General features: G+C 42.1%; 3 protein-coding genes across 7 annotated transcripts in view; 1 reads left to right on the forward strand and 2 right to left on the reverse strand.

Moving 5' to 3' along the window:
* Positions 1–23: 23 nt before the first annotated feature.
* On the reverse strand, positions 24–6429 carry LOC119551044 (transmembrane protein 165). 2 transcript variants are annotated; one of them, XM_037860159.1, is made up of 7 exons: positions 6413–6429; positions 3755–4047; positions 3403–3693; positions 3203–3343; positions 1690–2256; positions 774–953; positions 24–707 (listed from the first exon to the last, which is right to left on the reverse strand). In XM_037860159.1, exons 2-7 carry the CDS (start codon positions 3929–3931, stop codon positions 528–530), a joined length of 1536 nt encoding a protein of 511 aa, XP_037716087.1. In that variant the 5' UTR covers positions 3932–4047; positions 6413–6429; the 3' UTR covers positions 24–527. The 2 variants fall into 2 exon arrangements, with proteins under 2 accessions (XP_037716087.1, XP_037716096.1); XM_037860168.1 differs by lacking the exons at positions 1690–2256; positions 6413–6429.
* A 528-nt stretch (positions 6430–6957) lies between these two features.
* Positions 6958–12374, forward strand: LOC119549666 (E3 ubiquitin-protein ligase RNF123). Its single transcript, XM_037857873.1, has 11 exons — positions 6958–7307; positions 7367–7613; positions 7757–7902; positions 7960–8700; positions 8752–9034; positions 9093–9408; positions 9485–9894; positions 9958–10071; positions 10133–10783; positions 10846–11452; positions 11519–12374. The coding sequence occupies exons 1-11, from the start codon at positions 7144–7146 to the stop codon at positions 11836–11838; spliced, it is 3999 nt and encodes a 1332-aa protein (XP_037713801.1). The 5' UTR covers positions 6958–7143; the 3' UTR covers positions 11839–12374.
* The window catches only part of LOC119549676 (soluble guanylate cyclase 88E), an 88861-nt gene continuing 78427 nt past the window's right edge, over positions 11924–22357 (reverse strand). For 2 of the 4 annotated variants that reach the window (XM_037857884.1, XM_037857893.1), the window contains exons 3-14: positions 17122–17349; positions 16498–16985; positions 16313–16436; positions 16124–16256; positions 15669–15895; positions 15496–15600; positions 15284–15430; positions 15060–15210; positions 13926–15006; positions 13638–13871; positions 13279–13563; positions 11924–13210 (exon numbers count right to left, since the gene is read on the reverse strand). In XM_037857884.1, the coding sequence (XP_037713812.1) occupies positions 13042–13210; positions 13279–13563; positions 13638–13871; positions 13926–15006; positions 15060–15210; positions 15284–15430; positions 15496–15600; positions 15669–15895; positions 16124–16256; positions 16313–16436; positions 16498–16985; positions 17122–17289 (3312 nt within the window). In that variant the 5' untranslated portion in view covers positions 17290–17349 and the 3' untranslated portion in view covers positions 11924–13041. Of the gene's footprint in view, positions 13211–13278; positions 13564–13633; positions 13872–13925; positions 15007–15059; positions 15211–15283; positions 15431–15495; positions 15601–15668; positions 15896–16123; positions 16257–16312; positions 16437–16497; positions 16986–17121; positions 17350–22357 lie in introns of those variants that run through there. The other 2 variants (XM_037857902.1, XM_037857910.1) reach the window with 2 other exon arrangements.

A 22357-nucleotide genomic window follows, 5' to 3' on the forward strand; every position in this document is an offset into this window, starting at 1 on the left:
CCATTAAAACATTATTGAAAATCTTAAGTTTTGCTCAATTTACTAAGTTTTTCATACAAAATAATCATAATCAAATGTACAAAGTTTCATTTTGGTTGTTTCCATTAAGTAAACACTGCTACGTACAGAAATATGCAAATAAGGATGTGGGATATGGAAAGAAGGGTTCAACTCGGAGGAGCGTATGTACAATCTTTAATACTTAACACGAAACCGAAACTGAACATTCAAATCAAATCAATACTAAACAAATGGAAAGCACAAGAATTCATTGGGTGAACTAAATTTGTATGTCATGGCCGAGGCAGAAAGCACTGAAGGCACTTTTGTTTTTTCCTTAGTTTCGTTCTGTTGTTTGGCAAGCAAGCTACGTTAAATACATTAATGCATTTTATCTTTAAATGAATCAATACAATCCTAGCCCTGTCTTTTGCTCCTCGAAGGAAAATGTGGGATATCTTAAACTAAATCTTCATATAATGTGGGGTCGTCAACGGGCTATCTCGTGTGGAGTTCGATGGCTTCGCCTATAAGTCATCCGGAGGAATGGCGACAGCGTAAATGGCGAACCCGATGAACACAATACCACCCACAATGGTGACAGTGCGCACGGAGATTTTGGAAGCCACGAGACGACCACCAATCACAGCCAGGCCAGTGCAGATGCAGTGGCCAATAATACCGCCAGCGATTACGCCATAAACGTCCTGCAATGAAAAACGGTCATATGTTAACACTGGTGATAAAGCTCTAACCTTCTTAAAAAAACTTACCTTGCTAGCGGCGAGAATTATGGTGGTCAGTTGGGAGCGATCGCCCCACTCGGCCAGGAAGGTCATAGTGAAGGCCTGGGCCAGGATCCTCATGGTGAAGTAGGTAGCACCGCGTTTCTGTGGACGACGACGACCGCTCTCGGCGTCATTTACCAGCGCCGCATTCACATCACGGTCCAGCTGTAAGAGAAAGCAGTTCATAAGGATTAGTTTGGAAACAGAAAAACTAGATAAATTCGATGAAAATGTGCGCAAACAAAGGAAAAAACAGCAAACTAAAAATACATGTAAATACTTTTGATCAGAAAAGAGTGGTTAACCACTCTTTCTTCTTTACAAACCAAAAAAGAGAAACTAAAGCGAAAACGATCACTTCAAAACAACATGCAGAGAGAAAAATTGGTGAAATGTGTGCGAGTCGAATGGGAGTGGAACGAAACCAATGGACAATCAAAGACAGTGGCCACAAAACCAAATGGCAGATGACTTAAAGTTAACTTTAAAAAAATAACCGATGGATGTGTTTTTTGAATGTCAAGTGTCACTGTTTAATGAGTGTTTTTTGGGTGCGAGTTTTGTTTTTGGGGCAAGAAGCACGTGAAACGATTATGATTAAAAACAACAAACGTTAGAAGTGGTCAGTTATTTGATTACCGAACCCATTCTGATTACATTGTAAGGAATTAAAATTGATTAAAATTAGTTTTTAAAAGCTACACTTTTAAGCTAAACGTTTTTAATAAATTTAGGAGACTGGAGAAAAATCTTCAGTCATATCAGTTGGTTCTTTAAACATCTTTAGTTTTATAAATAGTGTGCGCCCATAAATCAGAAACTCAATCAATTTAAATTTCCAGGAACGTAATCAGATGGGATACGGAAACGGGCCTGTCGGGAATACGGTTTCTAGCCTAACCCGTGATTTGAGAGCGCCATTGGCCGGTCCGGAATCCCCGTTGAGGCTGCCGTTGAGACTATGCATGCTATCGTGCCCTGCCAACGGAGCACGGGGCTCCGAGGCGCCGCCCACGGACGGATCGGTGGGATGACCAGCCAGCTGGACATCGACGGTGGCGGTGGAGGCGGCTATGGAGTTGGTTTGTTCGGTCTGGTTCGATGAGGCCGCCGAGTGGGCCGGGCTGCTCTGGTAGGTCTTCATCTTGAGCTGCTCCACGATGCGGCCGCCCTCCTTGAGGAACACCTCCGACTCGTGCTGATCCCGGTCCTCGTCATCGTTGCCAGTTTTATCACAGCTATTTTGCTTACTATTACTAGAATGGGTGGTGCCGTTGTTGTTGTTGAGGTGGTTGCGCTGCTTTCGCTGGCGATGCTGCATGTCGGAGTCGCCGACGGTGCTATTTCCGGCGGAAACGGAGTTGCGGCCATGAATGAGAGCCTGCTCACTAGCATCCTCCTTGTCCGAGTTGCTATTCTTCCGCTTGGACTCCGCATCCTCGTACTTTCGACTGGCCTTGCGCAGTAACTGTGTTCAGTTCGGCCAACAGATCATTTTACAATTTTTATGTCACGAATCGGTAACATTTTTAGGGGCAACGTTATATCAAATTTTTTTAATTTCGTTTTGCATAAAGGAAAAACAATTAGAAATTTGCATTAGCTAAACAATCGATTGGCAGTAATTTTGATTTTGATTAATAGTCTGGTGGAGATTTCGTTTTGGCAAAAGCTTTTCCATTTCAAACGATATTCTGGTTTAGTACGAATTTGCTTTGATTATTAAAACTTTTGAAACTCGCTTGTATTTTATATGCGCAAATCGTGCAATTAGTCACATAGGCATAGATGTGAGGTATATGTATGAGAATTTTGAATGTTCGATTACAAATAAATCAAAAAAAGAGATTCGGAAGCTAAAAATGATATTGTGAGGGAACCCCGGTGTTTCACTGACTCTGTTCCGCACGTCATTGTGCTGATCGGTTTGGATTGTTCGGGGTTATTAAACGTAACCGTAGAGTTTTGTTAGCGGCTAATAAAAATTCTTAATTAGCATGCAATCAAGGTAAAATTACAATTATGAAAAGCTTTGGGTTCGTGTTTGGTTAGTATTTTTTTGAGCTTGTTATTGTTCGCGGCTCTCGTGTCAAGTAAAATTATGGTGTTTAATTCAAGTAAGATTGGAGAACCAAAGCGGGGCATATGAAGTGATCGCTTTGGCAGGGTATCAATTATTTTTGTTTTTTTTTCTGTACAATTGCCAGTCGATATGGTTATAATAATAGTAAAATAACAAATTAAGCGCAGCTATTAACAAAAGCAGTAAAAATAACTAATTACTATAATAAAACTGGAACCAATTACTGCAAAAAGCGTAACTACTTGAAATAAAAATTAAGAACTACAGAAACTACTGCAACATACAGCACCACTACTATTTACAGGGGGCTGATCCATCAAGGACCACTCACCTCATCCTCGCGCTTGCGCAGATCAGTTTGAACCTCTTCCAGTTCCTCCTGAGCGTCTGTCGGCTTCATTTTGTAACCGTCGTACAGCATTTTCAAACCAAATATTAAAAATAATGCAGTTGAGATATAATACGTATAAGTCTGTGGATAAAAGGACCATTAGTTAGGGAACTATTTTGTTAGGAGTATGCTGTAACCACCTTAGGAATAAAGTTCGCTGCCATGCCAAATGCGCATGAGAGAACCGTCATTAGGGCCAAGGCGGCAATGGCACCGCCAAAGACAATCAAACGCGGGTGGCGCATGGCCATAATGGCAGCAATGAAGAAAGTCTTATCCCCTAGCTCTGTTAATAAGATAACAGAGATCGATGCGGTAAACGCATCGATAAAGTTTCCCTTCGTCTTTGGCCGATCCGCAGCATCCTTTGGTTTCTCCGCTAAAGAGCTCAGGTCCGTGGGCTTGATCAAATCTGCTTGCACCTCCATGTTCTGCGGATGAGCAAAATATAGTTAATATTTTTTTTCTAAAACAAGATAATAGATAGATGACCTGTAATCCAGATTCAAGGACCGCATTGTCCGCACTATCCGGTTGGGCTTCCGCCGCACAAATTGTGCCAAATGTGAGCACCACCATCAAGGCCAGCGCCATGTGCCATTTGGCCGAGCGCTTCAGGTATACATTGTGTCTGGTCGTTTGCCAGAAGTAGGATTGGTTTTGTGACATCTTCGCTGTCTGTGGATGGGAACTCTCGCTCCTCTATTCCTGCCGCATGCAAATCTTCGTGTTCGGGGGCTGTCCGCTGAACTTTAAACGTTTACGTGTCCGTTGCCCTCGACTGGCTGCAATGAAATGAAGTGGACTCGGTAAGAATCTCGCTCACATGGGGTAAAATATACTGGGGTAAGGCCACAATGTTTATGGCTAATCGGGCAACAAGTGTTCTCCGCGGAATTATTTGCACAAGGCAAACAGAAAATCACCGGTGTCTGTGTTTGGCCAAGTCAAAACTGAGCTCGATTTCGGTGGGATACGGAGTTGACGGGGGAAGGTCGGAGACCAGATAAGCGGACACTGCGTCAAGTGTCGTCTGATATGGTCAATCAAAGTCGCTGCTCTCTGGGTTTGGCTGAATTTGCTACCCGTACAACCCAGTGACCGACCATAACATATTCCCCCGCATCGCACGACCATTCAATACGTCAGAGCCAAAGAACTCAAGTATCGATTAGATAATGGTCCGAGAAATATTTGAGAATTTATAATAAAATCCAAATGCTCTTCTTTGTATATTTTCAGAAAGTTTATCTGAAAAGTCTGGGGTAGGCACCAAATATTTGTGTTTAATTTAGCTTAGATCGCAGTTCGCTATCTTTGAAATTAACCCACAAGCGGGTGACTCTCGGAAATTATATGCAAACTCAAAAGGTTGGAACTAAGATTAGTTAATATTTATAAAAGGTATTTAAGGTATTTATTTATTACATATGCTCATTATAAATATGAATAAATAAGCTAAGTTACCTATTTCACTTTAAGAACAATCAAAATATTTTGGAATGGTATGCTAATTAAATACCTATTATCTTTTTTTATTGTTACTCTAATAAAAGTGTCAAAGTCTAACAAAAAGTGATAATCAAAAAGTACACTATTATTTTTATTAGAGGACTCTTACAGATAGAGTATATTTATAGACAGATATGTACGTGACCAAAGAACCAGAAAAAGTTGAAAAGCAATTGGCTACTATATCTGATGAACATGCGTATGGGCATGTTCCTATTTTGTTTATACATATGTAGAAATGTTTATATTTTGTATATGGCTGTAGCTAGGTGGTATTTTACTTTGATGTTGTTGCGAAAATTTAGTATCTCGAGTGTGATTTCCCTTTTGTGCGGATGATGGGTTTATTAGGCTTTGAAACCACCTCGATTATTATATCTTTCTCATATCAGAAATAAGGCCTATTGAACTGTGTACTGATTTCTTTTAATCCTGAGATATGGCTATCTTTTTTACCCTGTATACTTTACTGACTAATCAAAAAGCATATGATCTTCAAACATCCTGGTCGAGAATTAAAACAAAGGGGGTTTCATCATGATATGTACTTATTTAACTTGAATCAGCATTGTTTGTAGGAGAGTCTTGGGGTATCTTTTTCTCGTTGACTTTTCTGCGCTTCCCATTTACTCAACAGAAATTCTCTACCGTGGGATTGCTTATTTTTATATTTTTTCATATTTCTGTTAACGTCACAAAAGTGGATATTTGCCCGATAAATATAAGATCAAGAGGCAAAACGAGAAACGAGAAGCCCGCGAAAGCTATCATTATGTAAACATATGCTGATTCTTGGAGAGCGGGGCGGTTACGTCTTGCATTACTTGTAATGGAGAGAAGTGATAAGGAAACTAGCAATTTTGCGAGGGCGGATTCTGAAAGTTAATTGAACCAATCCGAAAGATTGTCAATGATAATTCCAGTTCCATTAATTGAATTCAAATTACAAACTCTCACACACAAATACATTGAAAAACGCGTTGATTGCTCCGCAAAAAAATAAAATAAGAACGAAAAACGGGTCGAGAACGGGCAGATAAATCAATTGCTTGGGCTATATATGTAGCACATATATAAACAGAAATAATTTTCATTTATGGCCAGATACGTATGTTGTAATGGTCTTGTTTTCGAAAGGCTGGCATTGATTTCTGTTTCCCTTATATTTTTTTTTCGCGAATTTCTATTTTTGTGAGACACGCAACAACAACCAGATATAACAGTTTCACGCCGCATCGCTGACCACTTAATTACAGTTCTTATTTAGTTTATTCAATTTATGAAAGTTTCCACGCATATTATTGGCACAAGGTCAACTGTGTGATTACTAATTTATTTATTTAATAGCCCCCATTATGAGCATTGTTTTCCATTGCGTTTCGCCTGGCACTTTAATTGTTTTTGGCGTTTTTCCGTCAAATCTAGCTAGCTGTGTCTCACAGGTGGGCATCACTGTCAGAAACACTTAGCCGCTGACGACAGCAATTTGTCAATCAATTGAGAGCTAACTGTTTTGTTCGCGATTAACATTCAGCGCAAAAAACGGAGTTGCCCTTTGGGTGACTCATTTGTGGTGGGACAACTCCAACTTTTAATTTAATTAGCAGAATTAGAGGAGCACGAAAAACACGTCCTTACATTGCGAGAATATTTTTTTAATGCCCGTACAGGTGTTGCAAAACGTTTGAAGTGGTATAGTACTGCACAACGTGGCCGGATTTGAACAGCTGTTGGCGCCATTAGAGCGAGATGGATAGGTGCCATGCGAAAGAGAAGGATGGAAGTATTAGAGAGGAGCGAGGGTATGCGAGGGTGGATTCAAAAGTTTTCATATAATTTATTGTGACTACATAGGACAGGAACTGATACGTTACAAAATTTATAAGTTAGTACCTATTTGTTTAGGTGGAAAGTTAAATACAACTTTTCAAAATACAATTTCATAATAACAAACCCAATTTACGTTTATTATATAAAAAGGCTGTCAAAATATTTACAACGAAGAAGCGAAGTTTCTTTTAGGATGTGTTAAAGATACATCTTAAAAGAATGTCTTTATATTCAACTCATAGAATGCCTCTATTTGTTCTGAAGCTTTTGGTGTTAGCTATATCAAAACTTGGTCATACAGTACATTTTAAAGAGCAGTCAAATAAATAACTTATTTTGAGTCAAATTTAAATTTTGAATTTCCAAATCATCGGCTCGCCGCGTGATTCGATACTTGCCACCGTTAAACACTCACGCAAGGAGTGCCCGAGTTGGCCATCCCTAAAGCAAAGAGTTCCTTTTTTGCCTGACTCCGTTCGGATTCAGACTAAAAATCAGACTCCGGCTGGAAAAGCTAGCATTGAAATGACAGAGCCAAGATGTCGATATCAAAATTATTCGTGAAAGTATTCAACGAGGATATATTCGAGCAGGCGGACCACGACAATCTGTACTCGGACCTGGACGATGACTTGGAGGGGGCGAACTGCTCGACGGTTCCGGATCCGAGGCCCGCAAAGCTCGCCGATTTGTCCGTGACCAAGTAGGAGTGTCCTTCACCTTGGCGTCTTGCCCTTGCTAAATAATGAGTCCTTTCCCCAGGCAAATGATTATTGTGCGAACGTGGCTAGATGACAAGTTCCAGCAAATCCAGACGGACAGCAATGAGGAGATCCGGCGCCTCTACATGGAGACGGAGAGCCGCATCGGCCCCGATCTGACCATATTCGATGTGGACTACACGACCACGGTGCGTGTGTCCTCGGATCGCCTGGCCCTGCGCTCCCAGGGCAGCTTTAACACGGTCCGAGCTAATTGTTGCGTGTACGGCGGTCGCTGGATGTATGAGGTAATCGCCTTGTGAGGGAGTGGGTGTCGGTGTAGATTGGGGAATGAGTGGTAGATTTGGCGGTGGTTGACCAGCGGTCAATGACTCGCGTTTTGGGGAGTGTGGGTTGCTCGTGCGTACTAACAACCCGTCAACTTTTCCAGATTCACCTGCACACCAAGGGCGTCATGCAAATCGGGTGGGCCTCCAACTCCTGCCAGTTCAACGAGAACAGCGGTGTGGGGGATACCAAGTCCAGCTATGGTTACGATGGCAGCAAGCAGCAGATCTGGCATATATCCACCAAGAAGTAAGCTTTTTCATTAATAACTTTAAATAAATTTAATACAAATTATTACATTTTTAGGTATGGCGACAAATGGCAGATAGGCGACGTTATTGGTGTGACCATCGATGTGGAGAAAGAAGTGATCGAGTATTACCGAAATGGACGCTCTATGGGCGTGGCGTTCAATAAGCTGGAGAAGGGTCCCGGCATTTCATTCTTCGCTGCTATCTCCCTGGGTTACACGCAGGGCATCGAGGCGAACTTTGGGAATCGTCCGTTCATGTATCCAGTTCAAGGCTTTCAACCGCTCATGGCCAGGCCCATCCTTAAGTTAAGGCGAGCCAACCTGTTGATGAACTACCTAATCAACCTGGCTGGTATCTTCTCCAAGTACAATGCCCAATCTGGGACGACTTCGACCACTGACACTGAGGCGCGCGTTTCAACAAAAAAGACGGTTTACTGCATATTTGCCACCTTGCTGATTGAAAAGTTTACCAACGAGATATTTGATCCCTACATCATCGAAGATGTGCTGCTAAACAGGATCTCGTGCTTGACCTCTCTGGCTGCGGAGAAGGAGAACCGACACAGCGTTCTGCAGGGTTTGCTGTCGCTATTCTGGAACTACATGGAGGGCGACGAGATCAAGTTTGTGCTGCGGAAGTTGGTCAACGCCTTGCTGGGTACCTTTACGCATACGATCCAAGGACTGGACTATGAGAAGCATCGCCAGGCGCTGAGCATGTTACATTGCCTATGTCTCCACGAGCAGACCAGAAAGTATCTGCTGGAGGGAAAGCTGTTCAAGAAGCACTGGTAAGATTAAGGGATTCAATGGTCTGATGATTTTAACCAACTCCCGTTTAGTCTCGCCTTTTTTCTCTATATCCATCCGCTGGAATTCTACATTATGGAAGAGCTGCTGCCCGACACCATGGCCTGGACAGAGGGAATCGATGGACCCAAGGAAAAATATCTGAATGTTGTGGAGAAGGTGCGCAAGGTCACGGAGCCACTGTATGCGGCGCAAAAGGACTTTCTCACCACATTGTTGATCAACACGGATGGCACGCGGGAGAGTCCTTCAAGCCGCTCAATATTCTTGTCCAAAATGCGTCGCTATGTAATCGATCTCAGCATGGAGCAGAGGGTAAGTGTTGCCGCCGATGATTTTGTAGGGAATTCATAGCCAATCTATCCTCTTGCAGCCCTTCCATGCTTTCTTCTTCATGCAGTCGAGCATCCAGCATCCCCTGGATGCTCCTGTGGCCCTCGCCTTTGTCAGCATCCTAATTGATCAGACGCGTGCGATGTTTAAGGAGGAAATGCCCAGCAAGAATGTGGAAGTGAACAGCGATTATTTCATCGATGGTAGCTTTGACTACATGCACTTTGATCGCGTGGGAGGCGTCCTGTCCCATTTGAGGAAGGTCCATCGGGGCGATATCGATAGCAGATTAGGAGCGGCGCGAACTCAGCAAATATACGATGATGATCGGCAAAACTTGCGAGTCAATGAAGTTGGTATGTATAAACTATTCAAGGTTGTTCAAGTGACCGGAATTAATTTGTAAGTATTTATTTATAATTTCATTTACAGATACCACTCTTTACCTGCTCGGCGAGAACATAAACAATGTGGCGGTAGTCGGTCACACTCAGGGCGCCAGCAACACCACCTACACCCACTTCCTTAACCCCCGGCACAGCGGCACCGCAGATTCCTCGCCTGGAAATGCGGATATGGAGGCCAGTCTCTGCGAGCTCCTTGATCTCTGCATCATCTTTTATTACTCGGCGGGTCACAAGTATATTGTGAAGATTGCCACGGTGAGGGATGAGATAGCAGCTCTGAATGAAGTGCTCAAGGAGACGAAGTTCTACCGCGAGGACATTGAACGTAAGCTGGGGGCTTTGGAGCAGCATGCCAATGTGTGCATGAACGAGAATCACCAGCATGTGATGAGCGAATTACGATCCAAGTTCAGCCAGCGCCAGAATGTTTTTGCAGTGAGTTAATGGTTTCCCACATTATTTCCTTATTTAAAACTTAAAATATGATTCTATTTGCAGACACGCTCAATAGCCTTGTCTAGAAAGCAAATCTGGCTTAGAGGCGTGGCTCTAAATGGTCACAGGCGATCACTGCTTATATGGTTGCTAGAGCGCATGCTGCGAACTTTGACGGTAGGCAAATCCATCTATATATCTAACTATTGTTCATATAATGTAATGTATCTCATTACAGAGTGCTTCAAACACGGGGCCTTTGTTCTCCTTCGTACCTGAGGTGTATGTGAATACACTGCCGATTCTATTGGATGCCGTTATGGACTTTAGTCATCATGACTTGAAGGCCCAGTTCGAGGCCTCAGATGCGGAATGTGGTGTCAACGCGGCAGCGGAGTTTCTTGGCATTCACTCAGCCGATCCGCGTATTGTGCTCGCATCCTGCAAGGACTCACTGCTGCAGGCTCTGGGTACACTCACCTGCCACAAGTCCGGAGTCCGCGCCCTAGAACGAACTTCGAAGAGAGCACAGGCAAGCCTGGTTCGAGCACTTCTGCGTCCCTATGAGAACAGAGCTTGGGGCCAGAGCAACTGGCTGCTTTTGCGCTTTTGGATGGGTGAGGGCTATGCCTATAAAGATTCCCGCCAGCCATCCGTTTGGCAGGGTGGATCGCTACCTCTTCATCAGGGTCTTTGTCGCAGTCGCTCTAGAAACGAGACGCACACAGGATTGCTGCACAACGTGGCTCCGGCCAATCCCTCGAAGCATTTTCAACGTTTGATCGGCGCCAAGTTGTTGGAGGATGAGCCCTTTGCCACCGCATTTCTGAACTCAGTGTTAAGTCAATTAAACTGGGCCTTCTCGGAATTTATTTTGCTATTGCAAGAGGTTAGTCCTTTGGTTTAAGATTAGCCATCGGCATAAACAAAATTTCTCTGTTTTATTGTCAGATCCAAAACACCGCTCAAAGGCAGGAAAACACCCTGTTTGAGCCCAAGCAGCTGAAGATTTGCTCCATGTGCTTTGAGCTGACGGTCTCTCTGATGCGGTGCCTCGAAATGGTCATCACAGCAGCCCCCGAGGTCGTTACGGATGAATCTCGTCCGAACAGTGATCTCCTGCTGAATCGCATCTGCCAGCTGATCAGCCAGGTTCTCTCCCGGGTGACAGTGCCGCCGGGATGCTTCCAGTTCGTGGTGGACATGTGCTCGGCAGACTTGAATGCAGTTACCCACTATCCCATCGTGACCGCCGCCCTGGGCATTCTGCTAGCCCTGATGCAGGAGGAGATGGAGAGCGACATGAGGCCACAGATTGTGACACGGGTGTCCAGGGCTTTCCTCACCGATCCCAGCTTTCAGTTTGCCACGCTGGAGTTCGCATTGGGAGAAATACGAACACCACTGCTGGAGCAGAAGAACATACCACGGGGTAACTTCGATCCCTCTTCTAGGCCACACATTGATCCGCTGACCAATGACGTGCGTGTTCCTTTGCCCAACAACTCCAAGCGTATTCGGGCCGATCCTCCAATCCTAAAGTTTGCTCTCAATGATTGTGAGTATATTGTATAGATCAGTAGTAGTATTTATTGGATGTATAAACTGTTTTATCCATTTGTAGTTCCCTCTCACGTGTCCACTGAGGAGATCGACAACGTTCGCAGCCTAATCGAGAGTTTGCGCGTAAAGCAGACATTGCTTTCGGACATCACACTGCCATCGGAGGACTCACTGTGTCCGATCTGCTGCGCCAAGCCCATCACTGCCGTGTTCACGCCCTGCAAGCACCAGTCCTGCAGCGACTGCATCATGCAGCACATGATGAACTCCAAGGTGTGCTTCTACTGCAAGACCACCATCCAAACCATTGAGACGCTTGATGGTACGGTCATATATTCCAACGAGGATGTAGTTCAGACGCCAATGGTCGAGAGGGCCTAAAGGAAAACCCACCGAAAGCGAAGAAGGATATGTTCCTTCGAAAGCCCAACCAAGTCTAGTCAATCCGAAAGACAAACTCCCACGCTTTAAGTGTATATATACATATATTTGGGTACATTAACTTGTATCATTTCGTACAATTTTTGTTTCAGTTGTATGCTTGCCATTATAAGTTCAGATGTGATATGCCAAAAGTGCAATGTAACGAGTTGAATATAACCAAAAATTAAAATTATTAGACAGATTAAAATTCGAAAATATAATAAGTAGCACAATATTTTAATCTAAGTTCATTGTGTTTACACCATTTTGCCAGTTTACTTTGCAATTATTTTATATCTATGTTTATGTCTCATTTCTCACAGTCCTATCTGCACTTAGTTAAAAGAAGAAACAAAGAGAATGCATTTATTTTCAAAATAAATCAAGGAAGGTATAAATCTTGGTGATTTATAGTTTTGAAAATGTCAACCTAAGATCTCTTAATTTTAATGGATGTACCATTATCTGAAAAGCAAAAATATATGTATTTTAAACTAAACCGTTCAGAATTTCAATTTAATTAGGAAGTAGCACTTTTATTGAATAGTTAGTTTATTTGCGTTAACGGATCGCAATCGAAGAGTTAGTTGGACCTTTAGTTAAAACATTTAGAAAATATGTAACTCTGATTTCTTTTGGAAATATTTATTTAGTATTCGTGTTCACATAAAATCTACTTAACCATTTAACTACTACAAATATATAGAGATTTTATAATATATAGGTATAGTTTATTTTGTGAGCAAACTCTGCCTCAGGTGGTTTCATGAAAATGTACGGAAAATGTCTTTCCTTTTGTAGTTGGATTTCCTGTTGGTATTGTCATATTTAGAGGTCAAGAAATTTGAAATCTTTGATTAAAGCACACAAGTATATAGTATATAGAGTGCCAACAGTTTATACAGATTCTTAGCATATTTAGACACTGACTTGCCAAATTTTAAAGCCCTGCTTGACTAGCTATAGTCTGGGTATACATAACATATAGGTACATTCTTGATCTATTCTATTCTATACACTATGAGATTCAACAACTAACTAAGTCCTAATAATTGCTGACTAGTTATCGTAACTACACCGAAAAGCACGCGGGAACATTGAGCAGAATCAGAGTCGGTATACATGATATGGATGATGTGACGGTGCTGCCTGGTGAATCCTCTACAGAATCCGGCAGGCATTTGAGTGCATCCGGTGCGAGTGACGTCCATTGCCATGTCCAAAGCCACTGCAGCACTGATGAGTAATCCCGCCTCGTGGAGAGTGCTGGAAACTCTGGCTGTTGCTCATCTTCGGCTCCAGGTGATGGCAGCTGGGGGCATGGCTATGGCTGCAGTTGGGATTGAATGGTAAAAATAATGAGGGGAAAATTGATTTAGTAAAATTATGTATTCCCACCCATGACTGCAGAGGCCGGAGTCGGAGATGGAGCTCGGCATGGGCATCAGACGCTGTTGCTGCTGTGGCGGTGGTGGCAGGAAAAGTGGACACCCACCGGCGGCCATGTCGCCACCACCACCTCCATCATGACCAAAGAGTGCCAGCCTCATATTGGCCGCCTTTGTGGCCGACTGGGACTCAACTTCGTGGACCTCCTCGATCATCTTGTCCAGCTTTTCCATGGCCTTGGTCTGCTTGGCGGCCAGGAAGGCCTTTCGCGCCGCCTTGGACATTGAATGGGGTCTGGAAAATTAAGTTAAGATCCAGGGAATACCTTTCTGATTCAAAGGGATTTTCTTTTTATCTAAGGAGCTCACCTAGCTGGTGCCGAGTTGGTCCGATGTGGAGGAGGTGAGTGCAGGGAAATGGATGAAACGGAATCCTTGGAGCCCGGTCGTTGGTTGTCACTCTTGCTGGTACTTGCCTGCACCACTTGGACCGCTGGTTGGTTCATCATTGGTGGCGACTTGGAACGCATGGGACACACCTTGGCAGCCACGGCAGTTGGAGTAGTTGCATCCAGGCTGCTGCTGTTGGAGAAGGTGATTTTCCTAATTAAGGTGGAGTTGTCTAAATGTTCTTTAACCCATTCCCTCTCAACTTACTTCAGCTTTGTAGCCTTTTCCCGATCCAAGGATGCACTGCTGCAGGTGGCCGTTTCCCTGGCAGGAGCAGTAGACGGTGGCGTCAGCTGATCCATAGCGGCCAGTTCCTCCGGAGTAAACTTATCCGGATTGCTGGGTCTAGGTTTGGGTGGTGCACTGCCGATCCGGAATGGTGGAGTTGGACTGAAGCCACAAGCGGGCGGATTGTTGTTGTTGTTCGACAGAGAGTTACGTGATATTTGCAGATCCTCGAGAAACTCCTCGGTGTCCAGGATGAGAGAGCCAAATATATCGGATGGAGTACGCATAAAGACGTGACCAGTGGAGTTGGAACGGGATTCGCGACGTTTCTCTTGATCCGAAATGGAATAGCCTGCATTGCCTCTCACCGGAGAGTTGGCCACGCTGCGGCGAGCCACATCCTTGAAGGTTACGGGTGAGTAGATGCGACTGTTGCGATCATCTGGAGATGCTCCTGCTCCCGCGGCTGCTCCTGCTGCTCCCCCTGAAACTGAAGGTCCCACATCTGCCGTTGATCCCCCTGCACCTGGGACTCCAGTTAATCCCTCGGCCACCACCGCCTGGTGATGAAGTGACATGTGAGCGGCTGCAGTGGCTGTAATCGCCAAGCCGGACATGCTGGACGACGGAGCTATCACATCCACTGAAGGAACAGTTGCAGCAGGACTGGAAACCCCCAGAGAAACGGAAACGGTGGCCAATGGAGTTACCGGCTTGGATCCCGGTGGCATTATGGCTTTAGGAGCGGGCGTTGCCGGAACCGGAGAGATCGGGTAGGCCTGCAGAGCCGCCGTGACCTGCAAAGGCAACCTGTTCTCGCGCTCCTCCAGCCAATAGGTGCCCATGGTGCCCTTGCCCTTCACATCGATCTCGCCACGCTCGAGGATCTTGTAGTTGGGACCAATGAGAATCTTTGTGGACTCCGAGATGTGGACCTTCATGGCGATGCTTGTGGACTCCATTCGTGAGGCGGTGTTTACGGTATCCCCAAAGAGGCAATAGCGGGGCATCTTTAACCCCACAATGCCTGCAACCACGGCGCCCGAGTGGACACCCACACCTGGAGGGGATCGTAGGTATAGTTAAGAACCACGTTAAGTATATATAACTTACGTATCCTTAAATGCTGGCCCGTGGAGGGATCTTTGAGATCGGTTATCGCGTCCACCATATCCAGGGCCATATCACAGACTCGCTCGGCGTGATTGGCATCCTTATCTGGGGCCCCCGCCACCACCATGTAAGCGTCTCCAATGGTTTCCACCTAAGGCATTCCAATTATAGGTATAGTATTTATAGGAATCTTCTAGGATATGTTATATAATAGTAGATCCCACCTTGTAAACCGAGTTCCTTTCTGTCAGCTTGTCAAAGATGGAGTACATGGCATTCAGCATGGACACCACCTCCATCGGAGTAATTCTGCTGCAGATCTCCGTGAAGGTAACGATGTCCGAGAACAGGATGGAGACACTATCAAACATCTGGAGGAAAATAAATTAATGTCACATTAAATTTTTGGTTCATTTTTAATGTGATATCCCATTACCTCACAAGTATCAATGGGGTTTTCACCCCTTCTGAGTCGATCAGCCACCTGTTTGGGTATCATCTGATAGAGCAGCTCATCCGTTCTTCTCATCTCTTCATCCAACTAAGAGTTATAGATATACCAAATCTTTTATTACAAACATCTTAAAATAATTTTCTTATTATTCTTACCAATCTCATAGACTCTTCCAGTTTCTTGGACTTTTGCTGTTCTTGATCTAGGGCCAATTTCAGTTCCACTGATTGTTGAGTACCCGCCAGCATGAGATCTCTGCTAAAGTCGTGCATGGACAGATCGTTGATATATAGGCCAGTGGTTATCAGGGAGGTCAGATCGGGCATTACGGGAGTACCCAGAAACATGATCATGCGCCAGTTTTCCATGTAAACCATTTGACCTGCAGAAAATAAGGGTTTGCAAGGTACTTGTTAATATTGGGACGCTATAAAAACGAACTTCCGATTAGACAACAAATTTACTTGACCAAATTGTATACCTTAAGGAACGACAGCGTAGAAAATGGTATTTTGTTTATAAGAAATTAAATTATACGATATTTTAAATCAAATAAGATTGAACATTTATATATAGTTAATATACGCTGTTTTCAAAACTTGTTGTTTACCTTTTAATCGTAAAGACTTTTCCGGTTCACTGCCATCTTCATGTGTAAGTAAATCCTCATTTTGAACGTCAAATCTCTCCGTTACTGGGTCCACAGTAACCAGCTCAAAAATGTTATTAGTACGATTGAGTATCTAATATAATTTCCAAAGGTTAAGAAATGTCGTAGCATTTAAATGTTAAATCTTACAGTTTGAAATTTGAATGCAATTAGTGGACGAACTAAGTCGAACCAGGCTGTGATTTTTTTGCCCAACAGTTCGGGTAAAATCACCATTAAAGAGTTTCCAATGCTGCGCACTACCATGTCAGCACTAGATTTTATAAAATGTATTTTAATTATTTAAAAGATAGTTACTAATAATAATAACTTACCCAAATACCATGCAAAAGGGAAAGATCTCGAAGAGCACATGGGCGCTGATGGGCAGGTGCTTCTCCTCCCGCGTCATCGCCAAGGATGCCAGGGTAAAGGCCCTGTTGTCGAAAGTCAGTTGAAAGGTGACGTGGACCGTGTCGAACAGGATCTCCTCCCTAACCAGCTCGATGTGCATCTCCTTGTGGTAAAAATACCGCGCCACCTCCCGTATTTGACCCATTGTATAGTAGACGAACCCACGACGCTTGGAGCGGTAGTGCAGGGTCAGACCCTGCTTCGTCTCGTTCTCGCAGATAAAGCTGGGGGCTCTCATCCGCGGATACGAGAACTTCAGGTACTCATGCAGGTTGTCCAGGCCGTTGAGGAAGTCGCGCATGTGGCGACCCAGCACGGAAAGGACGCGATCGTAGCCATACTGACCCACGAAGCCCACGAAGTAGACGCCCATCTGGTCCATGAACTCCCGCTCCGAGACGCCCAAGACCTGTTTCACAGAACATAGAAAAAAAACATATTTAAATTGTACTTAAAGTCTAATTTAAGTGAATTTCGTTGTGCATTAATTTCTGTTTTCGAATGGATTGCCTTATATACATAGATTAAATGAGAATAGCACCCACCTGTTGCGCCTTTTTGGCCAACTTCTGGAGCAGATTCTCGGGATAGACCTGATGGACGCTGAACGAGGGCGAATCGATGCCAGCCTGACGTCGGATGTCCTCCCATTTCTCCTCGCCATAGACAGACTTAATGTACTCGGAGAGGTTCTCCAAGAGCAGTCCGTACATCTTGGCGCTGGGTGGGGGTCACTTCCTTAGGCTTCACTCGGCTGACATTGATGGTTGGACCTGTTAATGGAAACCGGAATGAATTGATTGACATTCAATTGGCTCACTGACTTAATTAAGTGTATGTATATCTGTAGAGGAAGTGAGTTTAAATGAAATCAATCAAAATGGGCTTCTTCGAAATATTGAAATTTTAAATATATAATCCTTGACATACATATCCGACAAGAATTCTTTGTTTCTTTCCGCGTTTTTAATGGCTTTTCTTTATGGCTTGGCATACTTTTTAACACAATTTATGGATTTCCCCCGGTGTGAGTCTGCATTACACATACGCCCAGCTGGCTTCGGTCTGCCTGAAAAACTGTGCCAATTTCCGTGGGTCCACTTGGACCGTGAAATCACTCAAAATAAATTAATGCCTGGTTTGGTTTCTATGGACCAGACTGCCGGCGCCTTCACTCCAGTCAGGAGCATATTATTTTCGCATCATTCTGTTGATTCAGCGTGTCAACGAATCCATTCGTCTATTCATTCACGAAGGGAACTGTCTCGCCTTGGCTTTCAACGCCACTTTGCTGGCTTAAACCAACAGTTTGCCAAGGTCTATGGGAAGTCTCGAAATGGCGGCACGTTTGTGGCATTAATTGTGAATCATTTGCAGATGAAAGTCAGAAATGATAATTGTAAATTATTGATTAGAAAATCAAGTAAATGGAAAATAGGACCCAAACTAATCTATATTCTTCGTACATATATACCAATAATATTGAATATTTGAATTGCTGTTTTAATTAGCTCTTATCGGCATTTATCAATCATCAAATAGCATCCTAAGTCTTTAACAACCCAATTCCTTTTCCATTTATCCCACCAACTTAACCACATAATAAAACCACAATAAATTGCCCTTCAGCGGCAAAGGAAAAGCCATAAAGTACTTTCAATTAGTTGCTGTAATTACATTACATACCCAGATGGGTAGTACATATAAAACTCATTAAATCATTCATCTATAATACATAGCTGACATTTGAGCTTGAGGAACTTGTGTTTTTCTCCATTGCCCAGTTCATTATCCTTGGGCCAGGACGAAGCTAATTGCCGCCGGCCCTAGGATCTGTTAATTTAGCCAGGTCCAATTGAGTTGTGCTCACAATTTAGAGGCAAGGACAATTGCTATTTATTCGCTCCCCTTTGAATCTGGGCTAATTGAATTGCATTCGCATTCACATTCAAAGAAATGCACCTGGCTCTGGCCATGGCTTCTAAGAATAAATTGCACTCCGACACCTTGAGATTGAGGTATCTGTAAATGTATCTGTATCTGTGTCTGGCGGCACGGCGCAAATGAATGGGATTTGATGGCATATGTTTCCCGCTTTGAATGCAATCCGCATATGTTCGTCTCAATTGGCAACTAAGCCAATTTGCCAACTGGAAATTGAGTCGTGCACTTGGCTGCACTCCTTTGGGAAATTCCGAGAGCCTGAGACGCCAAAACTAACCAACTAACAATTGCGGCCAAATTACAGGAAGGCTGCAGGCAATCCCAAGGATGCACGGAAAATCAGGTTGCAGGTGTCATTTGGTACAAGCCCTCATTTGTGACCTCTGCACCCATAATTCACATAGCGCCTTGTTTATGGCTTATTGCCATTTGTTGTGTCACAAGTCATTTGAACAGGGCGCATTATCCCTTCGCCCATAAATCCCCCGATGGCGAATCAGGACTGAAATCATAAATTTATGCATATCAGGGCAATTTATTTGTATTTGCTGCTCATGGTTCTTTTGTTTTGAATAAAAAACACATGAAAATGGTTGTGGTTTACTTACAGTTAAGTAGGATTTATTTCGCGTTGTAGAGAGGATTATTAAAAGAGGAAAGTGTTTTCAAAAATATATATTTTTCAGAACTTAAACATTAATAATATCCAACCATTTGCTTTCCTTGGCAATTTGTTATTAAATAGGTATACAACTTTATATAAATAGAATATCCAACTATGCGTTGCTTGGCAAATTATTGTTAAATTGTAGAGGAAGTTTTAGTAATGGAGAAAGTCTTTAAAAGTAGACAATTTCCAAAACCTTAATATTAATAAAATCCAACAATAAAAATCTAACCATTTGTTTTGCTTGGTAAATTATTTTTAAATTGGTATAAAATTCCATATAAACAAAGAAGGGCAGCACTACATCCCCTGACGTCAACTATTCCCAGTATACATTGCTTTCACTAGATTTCATGTTTTGTTTTTTCCTGTATTTTGACTATTTTCTGGCTTCTTTTTATACATACATAAATGTTTAGACAAATCTTTGTGATATATATGTGGCACCAAAAAAGAACTGCTCAATAATATTTATATCACAAAATGATTTTTGAACTACAGAAAAGCAAAAAATACAGAAATCTTAAAAAACAGCCAAAGTACAAGACTTCAGAACAAGCTAAAAAATTGGACAGCAAAAAGACAGTCTAAAAAATAAACGAAACTTTCGGTTTCGACCTTCTAACATTTGTGCTTTTCGAGGCAGACACCCCCATAAAAAAATAATAATAATATAGTGAAACACTTGTGCCAAACATATCAAAACATTGTCCACATTTGTGCTGTCATCTGTGGGCCAAATAGACTTGAGTAATCTTTATTCATATACTTGCTATAATTGTATATATACTTTTCTTTTTATTACATATTTCTTTGGGGCTGTTAAATGATCGCTCTCGCATCCCCTCCTGTTTTCATGAATGGAATGCAAAGCCAGAATAAATGGCATTTCGCGTGGATGTATTCATTTGTATACACTTAAAGTCAAAAATAATAAACAGGATGTACAAGTTGTATATCAGTGTGACGTCAACGGGCTATTGATAAACGAGTGACTTCTGCCCTCAAAAAGGGGTGGACAGATCATCAAACTAACTGCAAATGGTTTTACACATTTTATTTTTAAAACCAAAAACTTTTAGCCAAAATGTCAGCAGCAATGTTCTCTTTAGGAAGCCCAAAAGAAATGACCAAAATATTCATTCCGTTTTCCCATTTTGCCAGTTTGTCTGGCCATCATCAATCCATCACCAGAAAAATTTGCGACAGCATTCAAGGTTAGTTCTGTGCAATTTCCATATAAATAGATCTAAATTCGACTTAACTGCATTGACCCTAGTGTCCTTGGGGATTAAAGAGATGAAAGGAAATAGACACTAATTTATTTATATAAAAATATATGGGGCAAAGAGAGTATGCCAAATAAATTGTAGATTTTTTAGAATTTTCAATTTTCCAGTCCGCAGAAAAATTCGTCTGGCATTCAATTTTAATGAAATTATAAACAAAATCTGTTTTTCAGCCACATGTATGTAGTATCCGAAAGCCAAATAAATTATGGAAGGCAAACCCCTTGTGGCATTGAGCAAATGTACACATATCTTGCTATACATAAATCCTATATATCTAGTGGGTACACCCCTCATGTTCTGCAATTGTGGGGATTGCAGGAACAATTAATTTTCAAGTTCATTTGCGTGGGTCGATGGCGGTTTGGGAAGCAGAGCCGATCAGACCCTAGCTGGCCATAGGCTATAGATATAGATACGGATTTCAGCTGCAAAATCAGGCGAGAGCATATCCACACGAATTTATCGAGTACACATATTTATTTTTATATTTCAAGAAAAATTCATTTGAAGGTGTCTGCTATATGTTAAGGTTAAGCATCGTTATATATAGATTCGGCAAAACTATGTATTAGTGCCACATTATGTGTGTATTTTTATTCATATTGTATGTTAGACAGCATAGAGTGAGAAAAAGCTTTTCAGCTGAGGCATGAAAAACCATTAAGCTCTATTTATGAGTTCCCAGGTGACCCAAGCTGAAAAAATTGGGAGCTCTAATTAAAAGGTTGGGTTTGTTTTGACAAAGAAAAAAAGGAGGTTAAAATTGAAAAAAAAGGTCACAGCTTTGAATACTTTTATTAAAAGGCTTTGAGAAGGTATTAAATTAGATTGTTTTGTTAGTATTGTTAATTTCTATAATTTATTTTAATTTATTGCCTTTTTAATGAAGCTTCTAAGAGCATTTAAAACAGTCACAAAATAAAATGTGATTGGTATAAAACAAAAGGCTCAAATGTATTTGTTCTTGCTAATTTGCTATGACTCAATATTATATTTATATTACTTAATTTTTTGGTAGCTTTTCAGAGCTGGTGAGCCAAAACAAATTGCTCATACGCAGTGTTGACATTGTAGGATCTTCGCAATTTGTTTTTCATTTAGTTGCGTTTCATTTCACTTGCAAAAACTATAATCGACCTTCACATTGGGAAAGCAATTTATTACAGACCAAGTGCAAGAGTAATAAAATGTATATAAATTATTTGTTGGAATTGCATTCACTCAGTGTTTGACTTTCTGACAGCTACAAGTCTGCTCCCCTCATCCCAATGAAATGCAGCTTATAATTAATTTGGTTATAAAGAACGCTATAAAATATGGGGAATTTGCGCCGAGCAAATTGTTCGACATTGTTTGCATTCGTGTCACTAAATAATGAGCTCTCATTCTGACCTCATTTCTCAAGAGGCCACAAAACGGATTTATTTAAGATTTTTCTTTCCTCAAAAGACGAATACGTCTAGCTGATTGAAAATATAAGAATTGCTTGAATAATTGAATTGTCTTTTGAAATTTAAATTAAGGTTCCGTTTTTGGGTATAAATTTCCTAGCCAATTTTTGAATGTCCTTCAGCGCAACATCAAAGAAATTTGAAAAAATTCCCATTGAGCTGCCAATAAACTAAAATAAAATTGAACAACTCGACAAAAACGAAAGTAAAATAAAAACTTGCTCAATTCATCCTAAAGAGACGCCAAAAAAGTGTGCCAGAAAGTAAAAGTTGAATCACATCACCGAAATCACTGATTGGGCGCAAGAAAAAACCTTTGCCAGGTATTTCCCAATTCCCCGTGAGTTTTTTGTACACTTTTTGTAAATTTTTTTGTTGGTTCATCAAACCGCATTCGGGTATTCAAAGTCAAGTTCAAGTTTAAATG

Source organism: Drosophila subpulchrella, chromosome 3R (assembly GCF_014743375.2).
Source record: "Drosophila subpulchrella strain 33 F10 #4 breed RU33 chromosome 3R, RU_Dsub_v1.1 Primary Assembly, whole genome shotgun sequence".
NCBI classification, from domain to species: domain Eukaryota; kingdom Metazoa; phylum Arthropoda; class Insecta; order Diptera; family Drosophilidae; genus Drosophila; species Drosophila subpulchrella.